We start from the raw sequence: 23,689 nt of genomic DNA, 5'->3' as shown, positions 1-23,689 counted from the left end.
AAGAGAAGAAAGCACTGGATTTCATTCTCTGACTCTGGAAGTCTTACCTCACTAACTAATCTGAAGATGAGCTGGTAAATTACCCAACAGGAAACATAAACCTCTGCCCATTAAACCAAAGGATTGCTTTCAGGGTAGGACAATGTATGCCCACAGTTAGTTGCCTCTATTCCAAAAGGAGTTCCTCAATAACTGAGGATGTTTCCCTTGTAAATGAAAGCGCCACTAGTTTGCTGGCCCCTCGATGAAGCTGAATTCTACACTACACTTGAATGTAGAATATACACTCAGGTCTCTACATCTTCTGGTAGATATGCATATACATGAAATTGAATGCTCCACCAGATATACAATTTTAGCCTCAACTTAAAACTTTCACACTTTCTCCACCCACCAAATGAAAGAGGGAAAACAAAGCAGACATATATAGCTCAGCAGCTGCCACAGCTGTTCTCTGAAAATTGGTACAAAGAAGGTGACATACACTCTTTTCAGACAAGAATTTCTCATCCCTTTTTTTTTTTAAATGCTAAGCCAGAAGATACCTGGAGTCTCTAAAAATGGTCAAATTCATGCAATAGAGCCACCTCGACACAGCAAAGCAGAACTGTCTGGCAGCAGCCAACAAAATGAAGTTATGTTTTAACTCATTCTACTTCTCAAGTATGTAACTGGATTCCACTCTTTCGTATATAAAAACAAAATGACAAAACCTGCAGGTAAATTTAAACCTAATCAAAGCCAATGATAACTGCTATGGTGATTATCAGTTTATTTAGCTTTACGTATTTTATGCAAAGCATCAACACCCAGTTCACGTGACCTTTTCTTTTTTTTTTTAAAGATTTATTGATTGATTGATTGATTGCTATGTTGGGTCTTCGTTTCTGTGCGAGGGCTTTCTCTAGCTGCGGCAAGTGGGGGCCACTCCTCATCGCGGTGCGCGGGCCTCTCACTATCGCGGCCTCTCTTGTTGCGGAGCACAGGCTCCAGACGCGCAGGCTCAGTAACTGTGGCTCACGGGCCTAGTCGCTCCGTGGCATGTTAGCTCTTCCCAGACCAGGGCTCGAACCCGTGTCCCCTGCATTAGCAGGCAGATTCTCAACCACTGCGCCACCAGGGAAGCCCCCACGTGACCTTTTAAGAACAACTATTTCTCTTACTTTGTGCGAAAAGCAACATTGGATAAACCTGTATAAGGGTAAGGGAAGAAGGAAGGAAAGAAGGAAAGACTACTGCAATAAGGTGGTGCCCAGCAGATACCTTGCCTTGCCTATGTGACATCCGGACTGTCAAGAACAATGCTTTAAAACATTCTGCAGCTTTTTTTTTGCCCTTCACTGGTCACTAACTATGAAAAAGATTTGCAGGACATGTTTATAATCAGGCCTGGGGCTTCCCTTGTGGCGCAGTGGTTAAGAATCCGCCTGCCAATGCAGGGGACAAGGGTTCCAGCCCTGGTCCAGGAAGATCCCACATGCCGCAGAGCAACTAAGCCCGTGTGCCACAACTCCTGAGCCTGCGCTCTAGAGCCCACGAGCCACAACTACTGAGCCTGCGTGCCACAACTACTGAAGCCCACGCGCCTAGAGCCTGTGCTCCGCAACAAGAGAAGCCACCGCAATGAGAAGCCCGCGCACCGCAACAAAGAGTAGCCCCCGCTCACCACAACTAGAGAAAGCCCCTGCGCAGCAACAAAGACCCAATGCAGCCAAAAATAAATTAATTAATTAAAAAAAAAAGAATCAGGCCTGTATAAACTAAAGGCAAACTGGAGCAGAACCAGAATTACAGAAAGACTCTATCACCATAATTTAACTTCTAGAAACACCACTTCCCAACCCCCAGTGGGGTCCTGCCTTCTGTCACTTAGAACATCTCGTGCCGACTAACAGTAGTTCCAGCTCCGGCTCAGCCACCAGCTGTGTTCATCTTTCACAATCCCTACCATCGAGGAGAATCAATGTTGCAGTGCTGTTTGGTTTGGCTGGATTCCTCTAGACATAAGCTCAGTGCATGCATTTACTCTCTGGAGTGTGAACTTCAGCAGTGTTTGAAACATGACATTTGGAAACCTAAAACTGACCTTGATTACGAGATTTGGCCTGGCACTCTGAGATAACGTAACAGAAATATCTATGCTGGGGAAAGTAATCCTTCCAGGAGGCTCTTAGAATGCATTTCCTCCACAAAACTAACATCCCTGCAATAACTACAAACAAACATCAACACACAACACATTTGCCTGCAACCAGGGCACTCACCTTGGGCAAAAAATTGGAGAGGGTACAAGAGAAAACAAGCTCTAGTAACCAAGATAGATATTTTAATCCAGTGTTTTCAAATATCAAATTAAGGCAAAAAATCCAGGATGAAAAACTATGAAAATTTTAAAGAGAATCCAACCCTGCGCACAACTCACTCTCACTCACCTCACCCTAATCTCAGTCCTGTCGGATCTGGTCTTTATTTAAAATGTTGGTATTTGTTCATTTTACTGCATTACACTACTACTTATCTTGTTTACTGATTTTTTGGCACCCCTTTAAATTTTTTACTCAAGGAGAGTGCCTTGCTCATCTCATCCTAGCCTCCGCCCTGCCGACTCATATTAACTTAATACGCACAAGGAAACCCTGTGAGGTAGCTCTACCATTACTCTCGTTTACAAATGAGTAAACACAAAAAGTTTAGGGTTAGGTTAGCTACTTTACCCAAGTTCATACAGGTAGGGTGGCCAAGTCAGATTCCAAACCCAGCTATGTGGGTCAGAGCCCAAACTCTTAAAGACTACCTCTCAGAGCTTTGCATCGCTAAAATATTTAGCGTAAGTGAAATTGAGCAGGACCCTGTGGGGCCCTCCTGGGCACAAAAGCCTTTCCGGGTCCCCACTTCTTATTTGCAGGATAAAGGCTTCAGCCTCCTAAACCTTCCCTGAGTTCCAAAGGGCAGATTCAAACAGCTACTAATCAGAGGAATAGGGAATGAAGAAACAAAGGAGGAACAATCAAGAAACTACAGTGCAGGGATTAAAGCAGGATCCAAGTTCCTCCTCAAGGGATATACATAACAATGTCTTTGAGTTCTTCTGCAGCACTAAGGCCCCACCCAGGTGGAGGAAGGTAACTTCAGGCTGAGCTCAAGATTCTTGGAGCACCGCCCTGTTACCTCACCACCAACCAATCAGAAGAAAGTCACACATCCTGCAGCCCTCACCCCAAACTTTGCCTATAAAAACCTTTCCCCAAAAACCATCAGGAAGTTCAGGGGTTTCTGTGCACAAGCCACCCGTTCTCCATGCTTGACCCTGCAATAAAACTTTGCCGGCTCCAAACTCCGACTTTTCCGTTCATTTGGCCTCACTGTGCATCAGGCACTCCAACTCTCATTCAGTAACCTAAGTCTCTACAGTCCTGGGTTTCATAAAATAATATGTGGAAAACAATCCAAATAAACTATAATTAACGACAATCTGGGTAAATTTAGTCATGAGTTGTTCATCGTTGATCCGTGTCCTGCAATCTTTAGGCTAAGTGATTAATTCCATCTGGAATTTGTCCTGGAATCTTTCTAATTTGTCCCTAATTTTTTAGCTATTCTAACCTTCAGAAGGAGCCAAGGAAGAGAGAGGATCTCTGGACCCTCATTCAAGGACAGGACTATAGAGTTGAGTAGTGTGGAGTAGCTGGTGTCTGTACTTAGGTCTGAGATGAGCCTAGTACATACCCTCAAATACTGTCAGCTTTACAAGGCTACTTGAACTACACTGTGCATTGCAGGACAATGTTCAGAAATACTCCCAAATAACATGTTCATTTAGAGTAGAATATATAAGTAAATCTATTATAACTGTAAGCAGATAGGTTAGAAGGTCCCAGAGAAAAAGAACTAGGAATGGTTTTCTTGACATGAGAGAACCCATTTTGGCCTAAGCCATTTTGTGATCTAAGCCTGGCCACAATGCTTGCCCTTGAACAGGTCTCAGTCATCAATGATCTTAAGGGAACAAAGGAATGTAGGAACAGAGAAAAGGCAGTCAAACAATAGTCCAGTGATAAAGCAGAGTCCTATTTCCTCCTCAAGGGATACACAGCACAATATACATATTTGAGTTCTGCAGGAACTAAAGCCCCCACCCAGGTGGAGGACAGGATGATGATGTTGACCCACTAGGCTTCAATCAACCAAGACTTAGATCTTTGCCCCAATTCTAAGCTGAATTTTCCTCTGCTCAAGCCCCTTCATGAATATGCATGTCCCCTTAGCTTAAAACTTCCCCAGTTTTGCTGTTTGGGGACGCTGCTTTGGGAAAGATCCCAAATTACTTGCTGTAAGTAATAAGTCCTTCCATCTCCCATTCTTCACCTTGGTTGTGTGTTTTGGCTTGACACCCACCAAGAGGTGAACCTGGCTTTCCGGTAACATAGCTACAATGATCCTGCCACATTTAGCCAGTTGTTCGGAAGGGTGGCCATTGCAGATTAAAAGGGTCATAGTGAAATCAGGCTGCAAAAGAATCTAGAAATGGTATCATGGGAAGAATGGCTGGGGGAACTAGGGCTGTTTCTCTTGGGGAAAAAAAAGGCAACTTAAGTCAGGGAAGTGGTGCCTAGCAACTATTTTCAATTATCTGAAGAGCTAGTGGGTTTAATTTATGTGACAACAAAAGACTGAAGCTGGATAAGTGGATGACAGTTTATGGATGACAGTTTCAAGGAGTTGGCTTTCATCTCAGTATAAGGAAAAAAAATCTTCCAACAATTAGACCTGTCCAGCAATCAAAGAGCCTGCAAGTTGGCTGTCAGCTTCTATAGAGGAGATCTATCACAGAATGGCCACTTGGACAGAAGGACTTAAAATCCCTTCCAATTCTAAGATGTTAAGAAATGGAACAAATAATTAAACTAATACAGTCATTGTTATGCATAGTGTTTAGTTCCTAAGAACCCTAGAAAACTGAAACAAAACTATGACTTTCATCCCATTCCAAGCTGTACCCTTGATTTTTTTAAAAAACTAAGCCCACTGAAGTAATGCAAGTTGAAAATCAGTCTCCCTCTTGGAAAAACTAAATTATGTCCTGGGTTGGTATTTATAGTCACCATTTAAGAAAACTGGGAAACTATAGTCATATATGCAATCAATATTTTATAGCTCTCCTGCAAATCACATGGGTTATTTTTACCAAGATCTACAGGGGTCATGTAGGAGAAAAAATACAGAAGCAGTTGTGTTAGAATTTAGGAAAACCAAGCAAAGCAAAAGTTGAATTAGATTTGTCAGCTACCTGTATATTAAAAGACTTTGAGAAAATCTATCCAATCAGACAAATAGGTAAAGTTAGAAAACTGTCCCTTTTAATGATGACACAACTTTTAAAAAGCAATTTTACATTAAGGGAGTCTTCCAAAAGAGGCACACACGTAACTTTAATGTAAGTATTTTTGTTTGGACAAGAATGGAAACGCCAAGAAAATTCAAAGGAAAACAGAAGGACAACACAATTAATAGAGGTCGAGCCCGAGGTATGCATGACTCCAAAGCCCAACTATATTTCCTCTACGCCATGGAGCCAACCCCCGTGCCAACTACTTGCTATGCCAAACCTACATGGGTACTTCCAACTGGAACTTCCCACAGGTATGGACTGCCCTCCTTCTGTTAAATGAGACCACTTTTCTCCACAATCGTTGAAATTTTGCACTTCAAAGGGCTGCAGTTGGATCTGCCCTTGCCCACCATTCCCAAACACAGTCACATCAGGTACTGCCATCACCACCTCAACTTCTCCCAAACGCTTCTTTCCATTACTTTTACCGTATACCTGATCTAACAGTTGTGACACTACCTTAGCTGTGCTCCACTTCCTCTCCATCACAGTCGACCCCATACTTTGCTATGAAAAGCAATCAAACCACTAAAGGAGTTTGAGGAAGGCACTGACTCCCCACAGTCTTCCTAGTTACAAACTCAACCTGGAATTACATATAAGCCCCCAGGGACATTTCCAGCCTCATTGCCTATAATTGCCCAACTCTAGGTTTCAAACCAAAATACCCTTAATCTTAATCACCTATTCCCAGACATGATCTTTCCACCAAAAACACCCTGCTCCCACTTTTCCAACTGCCAGTACCTTACCTATCTGTCAAGGCCCAGCTCTAATGTCACAGCTTTCAGTTACTCTGTCATCCAGAAGTGTAACAAAACAACTATTACGCATTGACTGTATGTTAAGACACTGGAGATACAAAAATGAACTCTCCTCACTGTTCTTATAATAGAATTTTCATTCTTTTTTTTACAGTATTCAGTAAAATCTGCCTGATAAAACAATTAATTGGCTATATGTTTTACCTTGTGAATTTCTTTTTTTTTTAATAAATTTATTTATCTATTTATTTTTGGCTGTATTGGGTCTTCGTTGCTGCACGCCAGCTTTCTCTAGTTGCGGCTAGCGGGGGCTACTCTTTGCTGCAGTGTGCAGACTTCTCATTGCAGTGGCTTCTCTTGTTGTGGAGCATGGGCTCTAGGCACGCGGGCTTCAGTAGTTGTGGCAGGCGTGCTCAGTAGTTGTGGCTCATGGGCTCTAGAGCGTAGGCTCAGTAGTTGTGGCACATGGGCTTGGTTGCTCAGCAGCACATGGGATCTTCACAGACCAGGGCTTGAACCCGTGTCCCCTGCATTGGCAGGTAGATTCTTAACCACTGCGCCACCAGGGAAGTCCCTACCTTGTGAATTTTTTTACAGGTGGAGACCATTTTTTATTCCTACTAACAGGATGCTATTAGAATACCTTGATTAAACAAGTGCTTACTGAAGTTTAAAGTCTACCCATTTGTCTGTGGATACTGTAACAACCTCTTACCTGTCTTTGGAAGTTTCATTCTAGAACCATCCAGTCCAGTTTCCAAACAGCCTGAGTGATCTATTAAAAAATGTGAATCATGTAAAGCAACTATACTCCAATAAAAATTAATTTTAAAAAAATGTGAACCAGACTGTGAATTCCATATTTAAAAACAGTGGCTTCCCCTTAGATGAGGCAATGGTATCTTAGCCACAACACCAAAATCACAAGCAGCAAAAGAAGAAAAGAACACAGATAAACTGGACTTCATCAAAATTCGAAACTTTTATGCTTCCAAGGACACCATTAAGAAAGCAGGACTTCCCTGGTGGCACAGTGGTTAAGAATCACCTGCCAATGCAGGGGACACAGGTTCGAGCCCTAGTCCCAGAAGATCCCACATGCCGCAAAGCTACTAAGCCCATGAGCCACAACTACTGAAGCCCATGTGCCTCGTGCCCACGCTCCGCAACAAGAGAAGCCACCGCAATGAGAAGCCTGCACACCGCTACGAAGAGTAGCCCCTGCTCGCCACAACTAAGAAAGCCCGCGCACAGCAACAAAGACCCAATGCAGACAAAAAATAAATATATAAATAAATTTATTTTTTTAAAAAAGAAAGTAAAAAGACAATTCACAGGGAATTCCCTGGCGGTCCAGTGGTTAAGACCCGGTGCTTTCACTGAAGAGGGCCCAGGTTTGATCCCTGGTCAGGGAACTAAGATCCCACAAGCCACATGGCGTGGACAAAACAACAAAAAAAACAAAAACAAAAAAATAAAGACAATTCACAGAATGGGAGACAATATATGCAAATCATGTATCTAATAAGGGACTTATAACCAAAATATATAAAGAACTCAACAATAAAGGACAAATGAGCCAATCTTAAAAACTGGCACAGGATTTAAATAGACATTTCTCCAACGAAGACAAGACATACAAATGGTCAGAAGCACAAGAAAAGATGTTCAACATCGTTAGTCCTTAAGGAAATGCAAATCAAAACCACAATGAGATACCACTTCACACCCACTGGGGAGGCTAAAAGGAAAAAGAAAAAGACAATAACAAGCACTGATGAGGATGTGAAAACATTGGAAAACTCATTCATAGGTGGTGGGAATATGAAATGATGCAGCTGCTTTAGAAAATAGTTTGGCAGTTGCTCTAAATGTTAAACATAGTGTTACAACATGACTTAGCAATTCCACTGCTAGGTATACACCCAAGGGAGATGAAAACATATGTCCACACAAAAACGTGTATACTAATGTTCATAGCAGGAAACAACCCTTAGTGTCCATCAACAAATGAGAGAATAAACAAAATGTGGTATAGCCATCCAATAGAGTATTATCAGGCAATAAAAAGGAATGAAGTACTGATACATATCATATTACCACATAGTTGAATCTTGAAAACATGCAAAGTTAAAGAAGCCAGCTCCAAAAAAATCACATATTGTATGAGTCCATTTATATGAAACATCAAAAAAGGCAAATGCATACAAACAGAAAGTAGATTAGTGATTATCAGGGGCTGGAGGGAGGGGGTAATGGGGAATGACTGCTAATGGGTACAGGGTTTCTTTCCGGGGTAATGAAAATGTTCTGAAATTAGATAGTGGTGATGGTTGCACAACTCTATAAAATATACTGAAAAGCACTGCTTCGTGCACTCTAAAAGGATAAACTTTACTATATGAAAGTTATATCTCAGTAAAGCTGTTACATATAAAAAGTAAACAAAAATAACAAAAAACAACAACAACAAACCCCATCACTTCTCATCCAGTTATAATGAAGCCCAAACTCCTGGCCAGCCTGCAAGGCCCTAGGCCTACCTTTCCAGCCTCCTTTTCTGCCATCTCCTCCACGCTCATGGTGCCCCGGAGACACCTGCCTCCTCTCCCCTCCACTGATGGAAAGCTCACTCCTACATTACAGTCTTGTCACATGATCTTCCCTCTGACCAAGTCTACATACACCTGGCTTCCACACGCATGTTCAGAGCTCAGATTATACATCATCTCCTCAGAGAGCCCTCCTCCGACTTCACATTCCCAAGTGGTCTTCCCAGTCACTCTGTCATTGTACTATTATATTTTCTTCATAGTACTTATAAGGCATAAGGTGTACAAAGTTATCTTGATTATTTTTCCTTTGTTTGTCCCTCCTGCCCTAATAGGCTATCAAAACATCTGTTGAGGGCTTCCCTGGTGGCGCAGTGGTTGAGAATCTGCCTGCTAATGCAGGGGACACGGGTTCGAGCCCTGGTCTGGGAAGATCCCACATGCCGCGGAGCAACTAGGCCCGTGAGCCACAACTACTGAGCCTGCGTGTCTGGAGCCTGTGCTCCACAACGAGAGAGACCGCGATAGTGAGAGGCCCGTGCACCGCGATGAAGAGTGGCCCCTGCTTGCCACAACTAGAGAAAGCCTTTGCACAGAAACGAAGACCCAACATAGCCAAAAATAAATTAATTAATTAATTTAAAAAAAAAAAACCATCTGTTGAGCTGAACTGACGCTAATGAACTTACTATTCAGATGGTGAAAGATTGTAACTGAAGTTATAAAATAGGTCATTTTACAGGGAGGTATAAATAAATGCCATGTTAGAGGTACAGATGGGTATGAGAGAAATTCCAGATTAGAAAATGACATGTAGCTGCAACAGCTGTGGAAAAGCTTCATGGAAGTGATGGGACTGAAAATAGACTGAGAGATTAATGGAAGTGTGAAAGGCATTATGGGAGAAAGGTACCTCTGCATAACGCCCTCCCCAACCGTGTCCGTGACCAGCACTTCACCCACATACACCCCACCATGACTCATAGGACTGTAACGTGGAACCGAGAACTTGAATCTTAAACCATAAATGCTTCAAGGGCACTTGTGCATGCCTCCCCCCGCCTAACGCAGGCATAGAAACATTTGTCAAACAACTAATAAAGAAACAAGTACAGGTACTATTCCAGAAGTCTTACCATTTTGATGAGAAGCAATTTCTGCCTCCTCACAATTACACATGGTTTCTATTGCAGACCTTTTCTGGCCTTTTATTTAAGAGAAAGGAGGAAGTTCGTCCTTTTTTAGTTTTTTTTTTTTAATGTTTTAAGGACAGAATGATAACAACAACAAACCACATATCTCTAGGTCACCCTTAAAGCTGAATCTCAGTGGACTTGTGGAGAACTAAGCTGCAAAGGTTCCCTGCCATTCCTGTCCCAGTGTGGCATTTCTAAGACATGAAGTGGATTTTCAGTAGTTACTGGAGTACCTGCATAGCAGCACGACATAATGGGAAGTTTAATCCCAGCCATGTGGTCCCAAGTTTGAATGCTAGCTTCTCTATTTAACTAACTGTTTAACCTAAGGTAAGTAAGTCAACCTCTCTGAGGCCATTTTTTTATTTGTAAAATGATGTATTTCAACTGCCCTGTAGATGTGTGTGTAGACTAGAGAATGTGCATACATTAGCCACTGCAGGGCCTAGCACACGCTTGACCCACTGCAAACGTTTGTTACAATGACCAAGTCACAAGAATTACAGTCACCAAGAATTACAAAGTGCCAGGGTCACAGGTTGCTGGTCAATAAAAAAAAGTGCTTTAGTACAGAAAATAGTTGATTTCTAGCTTCTTGGGAATTTGATGAGCAGGACTGACTTTGCATTATTGCAATACTATCAGTCTTTCTGGCTAAGGAAGGGATGCTTGCTGCTGGACCTGTCGTTTAACCAGTACAAGAAATCTTGGAACTTGGAAGTGAGACTGTTAAAATATAACATCAGCCATCTAACTGGACTGCAGGAAGCTCTACAAATGAGACCTTTTGTACTATGTCTTAAAGGCCAACCTGAACTAAATATCAGGTGGTGGAGGGAAAAAGGCAGAGTAAACCAAAGCCTCTACTACCTGCTCTAAAAATATATGAATAAAAATGTTTATCTATCTAGTTTGCTAAAAGACAATATGCAGTTGATATTATCTGATCCATTGTGAAAGCATACTGTCTAAAACTTTACAAGAAAAACAATTTCCGAGTCTTAAATCTTCTCACAACATGCACCACACAGAGTGCTACTGAGCAGACTAGCATAATATAATACCATGTAACAATTTACTTGGTAGACTGTTAAAGAGGCAATTCTATATGCCCTTCGCAATGGGTGGATTTATAGCTAATAGTCTAGTACCCAGTTTACTAGTTTCATGATCAGTTGCCATCCCGTGAGTTCCAGGAAGCCTGAAGCAGAAGACTAAAGGTTTCCTGGTACCATATGTGTATGTATCTTAAAGGTAAGCACAAGTAATGGAAACTGGAAAAGGTGATCTGGAGCAGGTATAATAACCCTTTCCTTTGATAGTATGTACAGCTAAGAGATGAATGAGGTCTGAAATGATACTATACAAGGTGTGATCAAGCCACAAAAGCATACAAAAGATCCCTGTGAACCACAAACAAGCTCTAGGGGGGAAGTTCCAATTCTGTGTGGCAACAACCACCTTTCCTCACCTTGCAGATGGGCTCATTTGTCAAAACTCAGCTCAGGAGTCTCCTCCAGCTCTAAAAAGCCTTCCCGAACCCTACCTCCTCCTAAATGCCGGGTAGGCTGCCTCTTCCCTACGTCCCCAGGACCTACAAACGCACACCTTGCACACTTTCACGACTTCATGCTTGTTTTCCTGACTGCCTCTCCCAACAAACTTAGCAGCTCCTTCAGGGAATAGACCTTGTCTCACCTCTTTCTGTTCCATAAGCCAACACTGCCTGGCACTCAAACATTTGTTGAAAGACATATTTACAGGACATTCAGCCCAGCATGCTTTGTATACTGAAAGACTATAAATAACCTACCCTCCCATCAACAGGGGACTGGTTAAATCAGCCATTCTCAAAGTATGGTCCAAGGATCCCTGAGGGACCATGAGACCCTTCCAGGAGTCTGCGAGTTCCCCCTTTAACTACATATCTGGGTGAAGACACATATTCTTCCAATACTTTAACCAAAACAAAATAGCACACTGCCTGAGTGAAGAACCAGATGTGAGAATCTAGCTTTCTTCTATTAAGCCAAACATAAGAGATTTGCAAATACTTGTAACAAAACTACTCTTTCTCATTGGCGTTTGTTCTGGAAAATAGTTATGTTTTTATAGAAATATGTTAACATGTAATGGGTTTATTATTGTTAGCTTTAATGAATTAGTAAATATTTTTAAATTTTCTCAGTTTTAATTTCTAATACAGTTAGTATCCACAGGGAAAATCTGTATAAAAAAAGGCTCTTTGGGGTTCTCAGTGATTTTTATATGTGTTAAAAGGTCCTGAGACCAAAACACCTGAGAATGGTGGGTTAAAGAAACAATGGGGCTTCCCTGGTGGTGCAGTGGTTAAGAATCCACCTGCCAATGCAGGGCACATGGGTTCAAGCCCTGGTCCGGGAAGATCGCACATGCCGCAGAGCAACTAAGTCCATGCGCCACAACTACTGAGCCTGCTCTCTAGAGCCCGCGAGCCACAACTACTGAGCCCGGGTGCCACAACTCCTGAAGCCTGCATGCCTGGAGCCTGTGCTCCACAACAAGAGAAGCCACTGCAATGAGAAGCCTGCGCACCGCAACAAAGAGTAGCCCCCACTTGCCGCAACTAGAGAAAGCCCACGCAGCAACGAAGACCCAACGCAGCCAAAAATCAATAAATAAAATTAATTAATTTAAGAAAAAAAAAAAAAAGAAACAATGGTACAGTTGTACAATAAGAGTATGCATCCAGCCTTATTTTTTAAAGAATGTGGTAGGTGGATAAGTGCTAGTAGAAACCAATGTCGAAGCTATACTGCTAAGTTTTAAAAAAAGAAGACAAAACAAAGTATATATGTGTACATTTTTTTTAAAAGAGGCACCACTATACATACATGAGATATATGTATACACAAATTCTTTGGATGAACATCCAAGAAAAGTAAAAAAGTAGGTATCCCTGAGGACAGTAACTGGGGAACCAGAGGGCAGGATGTGAGAGAGATCTTCCACTCTACTCCTAGTGTATTTGAAAATTTTACCATCTGCATGTATTACCTTTTCACAAAATCAAGAGTGGAATAAAAATTATATTGAAATAGTACAAAGCATTAAACTCACATTAAAGAACAGACTGTAATGACACTGTAAAATATTAAATGGTACATTGTGAAATAAAACAAGCAATTTTTAAAACAGTAATACATAATATATTCTTGAAAAACAGTCTGGAAGATATCCTGCATATAAAAAGTATTAACAGGGCTTCCCTGGTGGCGCAGTGGTTGAGAATCTGCCTGCCAATGCAGGGGACACGGGTTCGAGCCCTGGTCTGGGAAGATCCCACATGCCGTGGAGTAAACAGGCCCGTGAGCCACAACTACTGAGCCTGCCCATCTGGAGCCTGTGCTCCGCAACAAGAGGCCGCGATAGTGAGGCCCGCGCACCGCAATGAAGAGTGGCCCCCACTTGCCGCAACCAGAGAAAGCCCTCGCACAGAAACGAAGACCCAACACAGACAAAAATAAATAAATAAATAAATTTTTTAAAAAGAGTATTAACAGTATTTTTTCCTCCCAGTTAGTGAGATTACAAGTTTTTTGCTTCCTTATCTTTCTTGTATTTCTAAACCTTTGATAACTTAATACAAACTATTTCTATAATCAGAAAAACATGGAAAGAGTTTACGTACATAGGTACAGAGAATTCCCTGGTGGTCCGGTGGTTAGGGCTCCACGCTTTCACTGCTGAGAGCCCGGGGTTCAATCCCTGGTTGGGGAACTAAGATGCCACAAGCCATGCGGCATGGCCGAAAAAAAAAACCCCATAGGTACAAATGTATGTGTATCTATGTCTGTACTTAAATAAAATATTTAGTAAGCCAAAAATTACATGAATATAGTAGCACCTATTAGATACCTTTACACCAAGACCTTGTCTGGATGTTTGTAAGCTAAGTTTAAAACTCTTGTGGGACTTCCCTGGCAGTCCAGTGGTTAAGATTTCGCCTTCCAATGCAGGGGGTGCAGGTTTGATCCCTGGTCAGGGAGCTAAGTTCCCACATGCCTGGGGCCAAAAAACCAAAACATAAAACAGAAGCAATATTGCAACAAATTCAATAAAGACTTTAAAAATGGTCCACGTTAAACAAAAAAAACAAAAAACTCTCATTACCCTATGGTTTAAAAACTATTCTGGGAACTTCCCTGGTGGCACAGTGGTTAAGACTCTGCACTTCCAATGCAGGAGCCTGGGTTCAATCCCTGGTCAGGGAACTAGATCCCACAACTAAAAATTTGCTTGCCACAACTAAGGGGCTGGCGAGCTGCAACTAAGGAGCCTGCGAGCCGCAACTGCCACACCTAGGACCCAGTGAAACTAAACAAATAAAATATTTTTTTTTAAAAACTATTCTGATCCAGTCATTTTATTCCTAGTAACCTATCCCAAGGAAAGGATATCTGCTCAGTGGTTTACATACAATGATGTTCATAAGAGCATTACTAAACAGCAAATAACCCAAATGTTCCATACCACACTGGTTAGACAGACTCTAGCTCAACCCTAAGGTACATGTGACACAGAGGCTCAGGCCAAAATCCTAGGACTCACTGTGCACTGCTTTGCCTCCATCACCCCTCAGAGCCAACTCATGCCGTCCAGTCAGCCCTGCCTTCATACACACCCTAAAGCCCTTCATTTCTCAGCACCACCGCCCAGTCCAAGCCACTGGCCACTCTCTTCATCCACCTGGTGTCCCTGGTACCACTCTTGTCACCTCACACAGAATCCCAAGTCAACCTTTAGAAGGTCAATCCACTCGTGTTGCTGTCATATAAAACCCTTCAATAGCTTTCCAGTGCCTTTAAAATCCAATCTTTCCCAGGACCCTCAAGGCTCCACCTGACTTCCTTCGACATCCCCCTTGCTCACCAGGCACCAATCACATTCCCTGTCTTTCTGTTCCTCAAACAAGCTATGCTAGTCTCACCTTAGGGCCTTCGCACTTGCTGTCCCTTCTCCCTGGAACACTCTGCTCCTGGATCATTATATGTTCATCCCTGTGGTTACTCACCTCCCAGAGAGGCATTCCCTAACCACACAACCTAGGATAATCACCTTAGCCTCATCACTAACTCATCACCCTTTCATGTCCTTCATAACAGGCACCTTTATCAAATACTATGCTGCTTATTCCGCATGTGCTATCTCCTGTCTCCTCAATGCCCGCATCCCCTCAACTTGCTGTGGACTCTCACCTCGCTGTGGACTCTCACCTCTAAGAACAAAGGGAGGGACTTCCCTAGGGATGCAGGGGTTAAGAATCCGCCTGCCAATGCAGGGGACACAAGTTCGAGCCCTGGTCTGGGAAGATCCCACATGCCACAGAGCAACTAAGCCCGTGCGCCACAACTTCTGAGCCTGTGCTCTAGAGCCCGTGAGCCACAACTACTGAGCCTACGAGCCACAACTACGGAAGCCCGCGTGCCTAGAGCCCGTGATCTGCAACAAGAGAAGCCACGACAATGAGAAGCCCACACACTGCAACGAAGAGTAGCCCCTGCTCGTTGCAACTAGAAGAAAGCCTGCATGCAGCAACAAAGACCCGACGCAGACAAAAAAAGAAAAAAAAAAAAAGAACAAAGGGATATCTGAGTACTCAAAAGATACTCAAAAGAATATCTGAACGGACTATAATACAGAAATTTTAAATGTTTTTGAAGAAGCTTTAAAAACACAGGAAAATGCTTACAATACATATCTAAGTGGGAGGGGGAACGGTTATCAACTAATGGAACACCAAGTTTGTTGGGGGTAGCGGGGCAAATACACAGAAAAGAAAAAAAGTAAAATAACTTCTGTTGGAATTTCCAAGTGTTGGGGTGGAATTGTGGGTAATTTTCACTTGCCTTTTCAGTTTCTTCCACAGCTTCGCATTTTCCAAATTTTCTACAAGGCGTGACTTTGATCGGAAAAAGCTACTTTAAAAAAATTACCACACCGGAAGGGTGCTCAGATTCAGCTGTGCATGTGACAAAGTCAGTCTTACTGTCATGGGACACCTTATTCAAGTCAAATAGTTCTCCCGAAGTACACGTGAAAACCCTCAGACAAAGAAACCAGAAAAAATAGGGGGATGTGGAAGTGGACCTGTAGACTGGACAGACGCCTCCAAGCTGGTCAGACCCTTGACCTGGGCTACATCCCGAGTCTCACCAAGCTAGGGAAAAAAAAAAAAATGGAATATACCATACGCCAGATATTGCAGAATAAGCCAAGACTTTGTATGATCTACGAAAAGGTGAACTATTTAAAGTTGTTTTAGATACATTGTTGAACATTAGTCTGTTTAATACTTCTCCAATTCTCATAAGTTTTCATTCTTACATAAGAAAAGACACACATTTATACTTAATGAGTATAAAAAAACAAAAAACAAAAAAAACTTAAGCCCTCTGAACTAGGTCATCTTTTCAGAGGAGAGGCTCAGCCCACTGACTAATTTGAAATGCCAGTCCCATCTGCAAACCTCAGCAAGAGCTGCAGTTAATATTAAGAGCAGAAACAGGTTTGTTCTTGAACATCTTTTCTCTCAAGTCCAGGATGCTTCCAAATGGAAACTTTCCAATTTTCCTGCACTTGAGATAGCAGATCTAGTACAACCCTTAAAACAGGATTCTCATACCCTTCAGAGGGAAGTTTCAGTCACCCATCACTCAACAAAAGAAGCTACCGCTAAATGTAAGTTTTAATGGAACTCACTACTGAGTGCCAGCTCTGTGTGTGTTCCTGTGTGCGCATGCACTCGCGTGCACACACAGGCTCATGCATATGTATGCAAACAACACACGCACACACACATAGAGAAAAGCTAATATTCTTTTTTTTTTTAATAAATTTATTTTATTTATTTTTGGCTGCATTGGGTCTTCGTTGCTGTGCGGGCTTTCTCTAGTTGCAGTGAGCGGGGGCTACTCTTTGTTGTGGTGCGCAGGCTTCTCACTGCGGTGGCTTCTCTTGTTGAGGAGCACCAGCTCTAGGCGCACGAACTTCAGTAGCTGTGGTGGCATGGGCGCTCAGCAGTTGTGGTGCACAGGTTTAGTTGCTCTGCGGCATGAGGGATCTTCCTGGACCAGGGCTCAAACCCATGTCCCCCTGCATTGGCAGGCGGATTCTTAACCACTGCGCCACCAGGGAGGCCCCAAGGAAAGCTAATATTCTTTATGACAGAGTGTAGGACCCCACTTCTGGCAACCTAAGAGAACTCTCCCATCTATTTACTCACTCACTTGCTAAAGAAAATGTGAGCCAAAGATTTGGGGGTGGGTCTTCCAATAAGGTATTTGATAAGTCTCAGCCTGCACTGCTCCAGGCAGACAAGGCAGAGTCAATGGGTGACATCCGCCATGAGGCTAATCTCAGATACACTGTAAATACAAACTTTTACCATAAATCATAGAGCTAATTAAGCAGAATGGACTTGATTGCTAGAGGCTGTTTGACTTTTTCTGGAAAAAATGTAGATAGAATCCGTGACCCATGCCTTCATCAGACTTGTTGAACTCCTTTTATGCATTAGGCAATTTGTCAGATCCCTGTCCTTTAAGTCTCTCAGCAGAAACTGGAACATGGTGAAGGTAGAAAAAATATCACTCTAGCCCCCAGCACCTAGAACACTGATATATAGCAGGTACTCAGTAAGTCTCTACTGGATAAATCAGAAGACATTTGCTGCACTGCATCATAACTGTGTGTGACGGCAGCAACAGAATCCACAAGCTATGTGCAGAGGAAAGAGACGAATTCTGCCAGGGCAGGTGAGGGAAGACTGCCCAAAAGCAATGAGTAGCCAGCCCTTCCCTGGAGGAGCCACCAGGGAGCGGCTGCAGGAAAACCACCCGGACAGGAGTATGCCCCAATCCAGGCTGCAGCAGATGGCCTGAGCTACTTTCCAACTCAAATTCCTACCAAGGTTTTATTTCCTGGGGTTTTGCTGCACTTCATCATCTCCTTCAAACCTTCAGCTATAAAGGAGTACCTACAGAGGGATCCTTGTGCTTCTCTACCAGGAAATTAGGGAAAAGCAAACAGCCGCTAACAGAAAAATAAATGCTGTGGAATGTTTTCTTATTTACCAGGCAATGAGCCGGTGAGACTCTTAGACCTTCTGAGAGAGAAAAAATAATCTGAGAACATCCTCCAAGTCCACTAGAAACAGGCCACTTTCAAAACGAATCACTGTCCTTTATTCCTCCTCTTCTTCTTTCCCTGATAAAGCGTTTTAATTGTTCATGCATAAACTACTTGCTTCCCAACAGAAAAAGATAATTTAAACATTGCAGAGTCACTTCTTACTCCAGGGAGAAACACTGGGAGGGAAATGAAAGCATTTGAAAGAGAATGGAAACTAAAATTCAGAACAAAGGAAAGTTAAAATGAACAAAATAAGGGAAAACAGCAAGTGGAAAGTTTTCAAAACCCCTAAAAAAGTGCAGAAATAAACTATTTCCCATCATATTCTCTTTAAAAATGGAAAGAGCCACTAATCCAGAACCAGGATGGATGGTGTGAAGCCCTTCATGCCAGAAGAAACAAGTTACCAAGTCAGTTGCTATAGAGAATGCAGAAAAATGGGCTCCCACCCAGCAGTTTCCTCCCCTCATTATGCCTACCAGGAGAAGCCCCACCTGACCACAAAACCCTTGGGTAGACAGCCAGCCTTCCCTCTCACACAGTTCTCCCCCCTGCCCAAACTGCATTCCAAACACGGAAGGAATAAAATGCATTTGAATGTAGTATTAAAATTAAAATAGACCCAATCGTGGTAACAATACCCACAAGAGAAAATTCCAGGTGCAATCTGGTACACAGAACTCGGCCTTGTGTATGTTGAGGGTGGGTGACAGGATTCTTGAAGATCAAAATAAAAGCTTGCTTTTACAACCTGCTTAAGAGATAATGAACAAAACTCCGCCTTTGAGATACATCTTAATTCCCCGCTTTCAGGCTTTCTGTTTTCCAGCACCGTCCTCCACCTACCTCGCCAAACTAATCTGTGCTTCTGTAATGAAGATCCCTGGATAATTAGCCCATAATAGGCCATAACCACCCAGGACACTGATGAGAACAGAAGCCACAGTGTAGCACCCCGTTTGCAATAACAAGTTTTCATAAAGGAGTTGCTAATCGTGAGCATCTGCATCCCAGAAGGGCCATGTATATACCTCGCAGCAGCACCACAGCTACCTCTCGCCTTTGAACGCCAATTCATTATGAACTGGTTTGAACGTGGGGTGGGAGGAGAGGGGAGAAGGGCCGTAGTGAAAGGCTAAGAGACCAGGCGATCTATAGCCCCCAATTCACCACGCAAGCCAAAGGAGGCATTCTCAAGAAGCCATTTCCAGGGAAGCTGGATTCAAAAATGTAATTTATCAGAACGAGTCTCCTCCTTGTCTCCTAACGGCCAGGCCCTTGGAGAGGAGGGGGGAGTTAGTGGTGAGAGTTTACCTTAGAAGGCGGCAGGGAACAGACAGGCCTTTCAAAGCCACCCAGGGCTCTGCCCAGAGGTCCCAGGCGGCGCAGAGGGGCTGGAGCAGCGCGCGGCTGCGAGCCCCGCGGCGCCACAGGTTCCCCAGCGCGCGGCCCCGCCCGACTCCCACAGGTGGGCGGCGCTCGGCCCGGGGGGCTCGGGAGAGAGGAGGGGACGCTGCGAGTCACCAGGGACGCGGTGGACGGCGTAGGAGGCGACCGAGGGACGGGGATGGCTTGGCCTTAAGGAAGCCGGGCGAGAGGGAAGCTCGGGGCTTTCAGCTGCCTGGATCTCGCTCCTCAGCTGGGTGGTAACCGGCTTCTCGCCACGGCAAGAGCAGCCCGCGCGGAGAGAGGGGCCGCGTGCACCTCCCACCCTCCTCCCAACGAGCCTCGGCCTCCTCCCTGGCGCGGTTAAGCCGCACGGCCGCGGGCCACCGGCTGCATGCGCCCCGGCACGTAGGAGCCTGCACTACCACACGCGGGCGGGGGAAGGGCGCCCGGGGACCGAAGAGACCCGGCCCCTCGCCGGCCCTTCGCCTCCCGGCCTCACCCGATCCCGCGTCGGCTCACCCCGCCCCTCGCCTCCGCACGTCCTCACCCGTGTTGGCCTTGATGTTCTCCCGCAAGAAGTGGCCGCTGGAGAGATGCTGGAGGCCAAAGTTCTCGGCGATCCTCTGGCACACGGTGCCCTTGCCCGAGCCGGGCGGCCCAAGGATGACCGCGCGCAGGAGTTTGGAAGCCATTGCCTTGGCGAGGAGGGGGAGGCCGAACTGGCAACCCGGACAGCGGCCTCGGAGAAGCCCCGGGAACTTTGCTTCTTCTGCCTCAGCCTCTGACACCCTGGGCTCGCGCGGGGACTTGCCGCGGCCCCTGCAGGGGAAGGAGAGACTTTTGAGACAACCCCTCGCCTCCGCCCCGCCGCGGGGCGGCTCGAAGGCGGAGTAAGCGCCACGCTACACCTCCCCGCCCTCCTCGCCCCCACGCTGCGATTCTGGCGAACGCCCGAGCGCCCGCCCCTGGCGGGGGCAGCCGTCGGAGACTCGGAGGTCCACCCGGCCCGTCCCACCTCGATCCCTTCCTAAACCTCGCGCCCCACGCCCCGTCCGAGGAGGGAGTAGGGCATCCCCACGCCAGCCTCCCCCGAGTGGGGGGGCCGGGCTAGGCGGTGACTCCAGGCGCGCCTCCAGTCGCCCACGCCCCGGGAGGCCTGGGGGCTGAGCCCTAACCCGGGTCCCCGCACGTGGGCAGCGTTTGGTCCGCGCCTCGGCCCCTCCCCGGCGGCTGTCACCTCCCGGGGAGTCGCAGCGGCTGCCGGCCGCGCGGACGGCCCAGCGCCCACCTCCGCCGAGGGCTGACGGATGCGCTCTCAGCTGTGAGGAGCCGGAGTTCGGCGCCTCTCCACCCGGAGCAGTCAAATAAACACACACCTCCGCCGGGACGCGGCGCTCCGCGAGGCTTCCAGCCCGGATCCCGCTGGGCGGCGCCGCCTCCGCCCGCCCCCATTCGGAGCCCCGGCCGGCCGCGCGGGACTCGCGCCTTACGTAAGCGGGGAGAACGGCCCCGCGCTAGCCGCCTGTCAGTCCGCCCGCGCCTCTCCCCGCCCCGTAGCTCCGCTCCCAGCCGCCTCCCCGGCCCGCTTGCTCCCCAAGACCCCGTGGGGTCCGCGGGGGCGAAGGGAGGTGGAGAAGACGCAAGGGACAAAAACCCCTCTTCTGCGGTCGCCTGGGGACCCGGTCTCCTGTGGAGAGGAAGGAAAAACACAACATGCTGAGCGCCTACTGTGCGTCAAGTTCGCGGCTAGGTGATTTCCTTCAGCAACAACCGTTCCAAGTAGGGTATGCACAAGGGAGGAAGGGAGGCTTGGAGTATGGCCATTCATTCATTGATTCATTCATTCAGCAAATGTTTATTGAGCCCCTACTATGTGCCAGACACTGTTTTAGTCCCTCAGCATATAGCTGCGAACCAGAGATAGAATCCTGCCCCGGTGGAAGTTACATTCCAGCGGGAATTTTGAACTCTCATCTGCCGGACTCCAAAGCCCAGGTTCCTTGGGTTGGGAGGAAAAGGTGGGGCGGGGAGCGGGGAGATCATCCAGCCCTCAGGCTCTTATAGCCGACTGGTTCCATGACTTCAGAAGCCAGGACTTTGGCACTGCGTTTACAACTCACTAAGTCCCAGTGGCTGCTGTCTCCTCCCTCGCCTCCCCGGCATAACCAAATATCCCAATCCATATTCTCTGAAATCTGTTCCCACACCACACACAGCTTTCATTTCCCACTCAGATTTAGCGTGATAACCGCCTGCCCACAAGTCTCCGGCTTCCGCCAATCCATCCGTAATGCATCGGCCAGAGATACTGCTAAAGTGCAAATCAATTTCCATTATTTCCCCACCTCAGATTTTATCGTCCCTTCAACATAAAGCAAAAAATCGTCAGCAGGGGCACACAGGTGCCTTCCATACACCTTTGCATCCCACCGGCTCTGGTCCTCTGCCCTCCTTCCACAGGCCTCCTGCCTCCTGCCTTTGGGAAATCCACTGCAGGGTTCTGAGTGCGCCCAACTCCTGGCTCACAGACTCGGAGGGACAGTGTGGAGAAGAGCCTTCTCTAGATTCCTGGCTGCTCTGTGTTGGGGGACTGGGGGATGGGGAAGCCTGATGGTATCCCAGGTCCCAGCCCTTCTCCTCCACACACTGATGGCCAGACAGCACCTGTCTCTGGCTACCTGGGAGCACACCCAGGCTGCCAACCCCCGGCCAGTGTTTGTTCCATAGGTTCATGCCCCTGTCTAAAATATCTCAGTGTTCTGTGGACCTCGGGGGGTTGTTACACTGAGCCCCTTCAGCCCTTCTCCTGGGAACAAAGAGGGAAAAGAATTTCTGGGGGTTTGGAGGGGATGACTTAAATCTCCACTGTCCTTCCTGCCATGTGCTGTATAGTATATAGCAGATACTTTGCAGTCATTCTCAAACCTGAGCATGCATCAGAATGACTCGGAAGGCTTGTTAAAACAGAGTGCTGAGCTCCACCTCCACCGTCTCTGATTCTGTGGTTCTGAGGTGGGCATTTCTAACAAGTTCCCAGGTAGTGCTAGGGCTGCTGATCTGGAGAGCACACTGAAAACCACTGCTCTTGGGAAATGAGCATTGAGACAGGGAAGCTGTGTGGTCTCTGATTCCTCTGCCTGCTGTGGGACCTTTGGCCGTTAATGTCTTCTCTTTCGAAATTGAGGAGATTGGATTTAGCACAAGGTCCCTTTGTATTTACCAAGAATTGATCCTATAAGTTCCCACAGGAAAGAGAGCCTCTAGCCCCTGCAAACTAGATGTAGATAGCCTACCTTGCCCTCTCACCCAGTTCTTTTGCCTAGTTTTGAAATGTCTTCACCAATATCACCTTATGGTGTCATGCAGCCATATTAGCTACTCACATGGTCCTAGGACTTGGTCCTTTCAGAGTTTAGGAACGTATATTATGAAACAAAAGAGGAGTTGTGACATAGTAAACTTAGAGAAGCCCAGCTGAGATTAGAACCTAACATTTCAAGCGCCCTGAATGGACCTTCCTTGTACACAGCCATCCTCAGTCCCACAACTCAGCTGCTGATTGGAAGCCGTAGAATTGGAAGAAATGGATTTTGGAATCAAAACGACACCCCAGGATGAAACTGCAACAGCACCATTCACTAACTGCAAGCCTCTTGATCTCTGTGAGTCTTAGTTTGCTTATCTGTAAAAGGGAGATAGGACTTATCTCACAGGCTTGTGATAAGGCTTAAATGAAACAATATATAAGAGAATTTAGCATGGGACTGGGCATATAATAAGTATTTATTCATGAACATCACCATGATTAACCATGGAACAATTATTTAGCCTCTCTGATCTCAGTTCCTGAGTTATGAGCTAGTATGACAAAGTACCTAACAGACTCCCTAGCCCTTGCAAGGGCCATAATGGTAGCTCTTCTTATCACAAACGCTCATGTAATCAGCTTCTTCCTATTTCCTTTGCCTAGGGTTTTAAATCCATTTATAATATGTATCACAGTCTACAAAATAATACACATCTATGTGTTAGTCCATAGACAAACAGTAAACTCTGAGGGCTAAGGCCAAATTGAATTCATTTTTCTACTTTCAAAAATCTAGGGCTTCCCTGGTGGCGCAGTGGTTGAGAATCTGCCTGCCAATGCAGGGGACACGGGTTCGAGCCCTGGTCTCGGGGGATCCCTCATGCCGCGGAGCAACTGGGCCCGTGAGCCACAACTACTGA

General features: G+C 45.6%; 1 protein-coding gene across 3 annotated transcripts in view; it reads right to left on the bottom strand.

Moving 5' to 3' along the window:
* Positions 1–20,920, bottom strand: part of AK4 (adenylate kinase 4) — a 75,255-nt gene extending 54,335 nt beyond the window's left edge. Inside the window, exons 1-2 of one of the 3 annotated variants that reach the window (XM_057555834.1) lie at positions 20,839–20,920; positions 20,010–20,281 (exon numbers count right to left, since the gene is read on the bottom strand). In XM_057555834.1, the coding sequence (XP_057411817.1) occupies positions 20,010–20,154 (145 nt within the window). In that variant the 5' untranslated portion in view covers positions 20,155–20,281; positions 20,839–20,920. Of the gene's footprint in view, positions 1–20,009; positions 20,353–20,750 lie in introns of those variants that run through there. The other 2 variants (XM_057555833.1, XM_007164327.3) reach the window with 2 other exon arrangements.
* Positions 20,921–23,689: the final 2,769 nt, after the last annotated feature.

The sequence above is a fragment of the Balaenoptera acutorostrata genome, chromosome 1 (assembly GCF_949987535.1).
Source record: "Balaenoptera acutorostrata chromosome 1, mBalAcu1.1, whole genome shotgun sequence".
NCBI lineage: Eukaryota > Metazoa > Chordata > Mammalia > Artiodactyla > Balaenopteridae > Balaenoptera > Balaenoptera acutorostrata.
The sequence above is the reverse complement of the archived record's forward strand: the minus strand, read 5'-3'. Positions and strand labels throughout refer to the sequence as shown.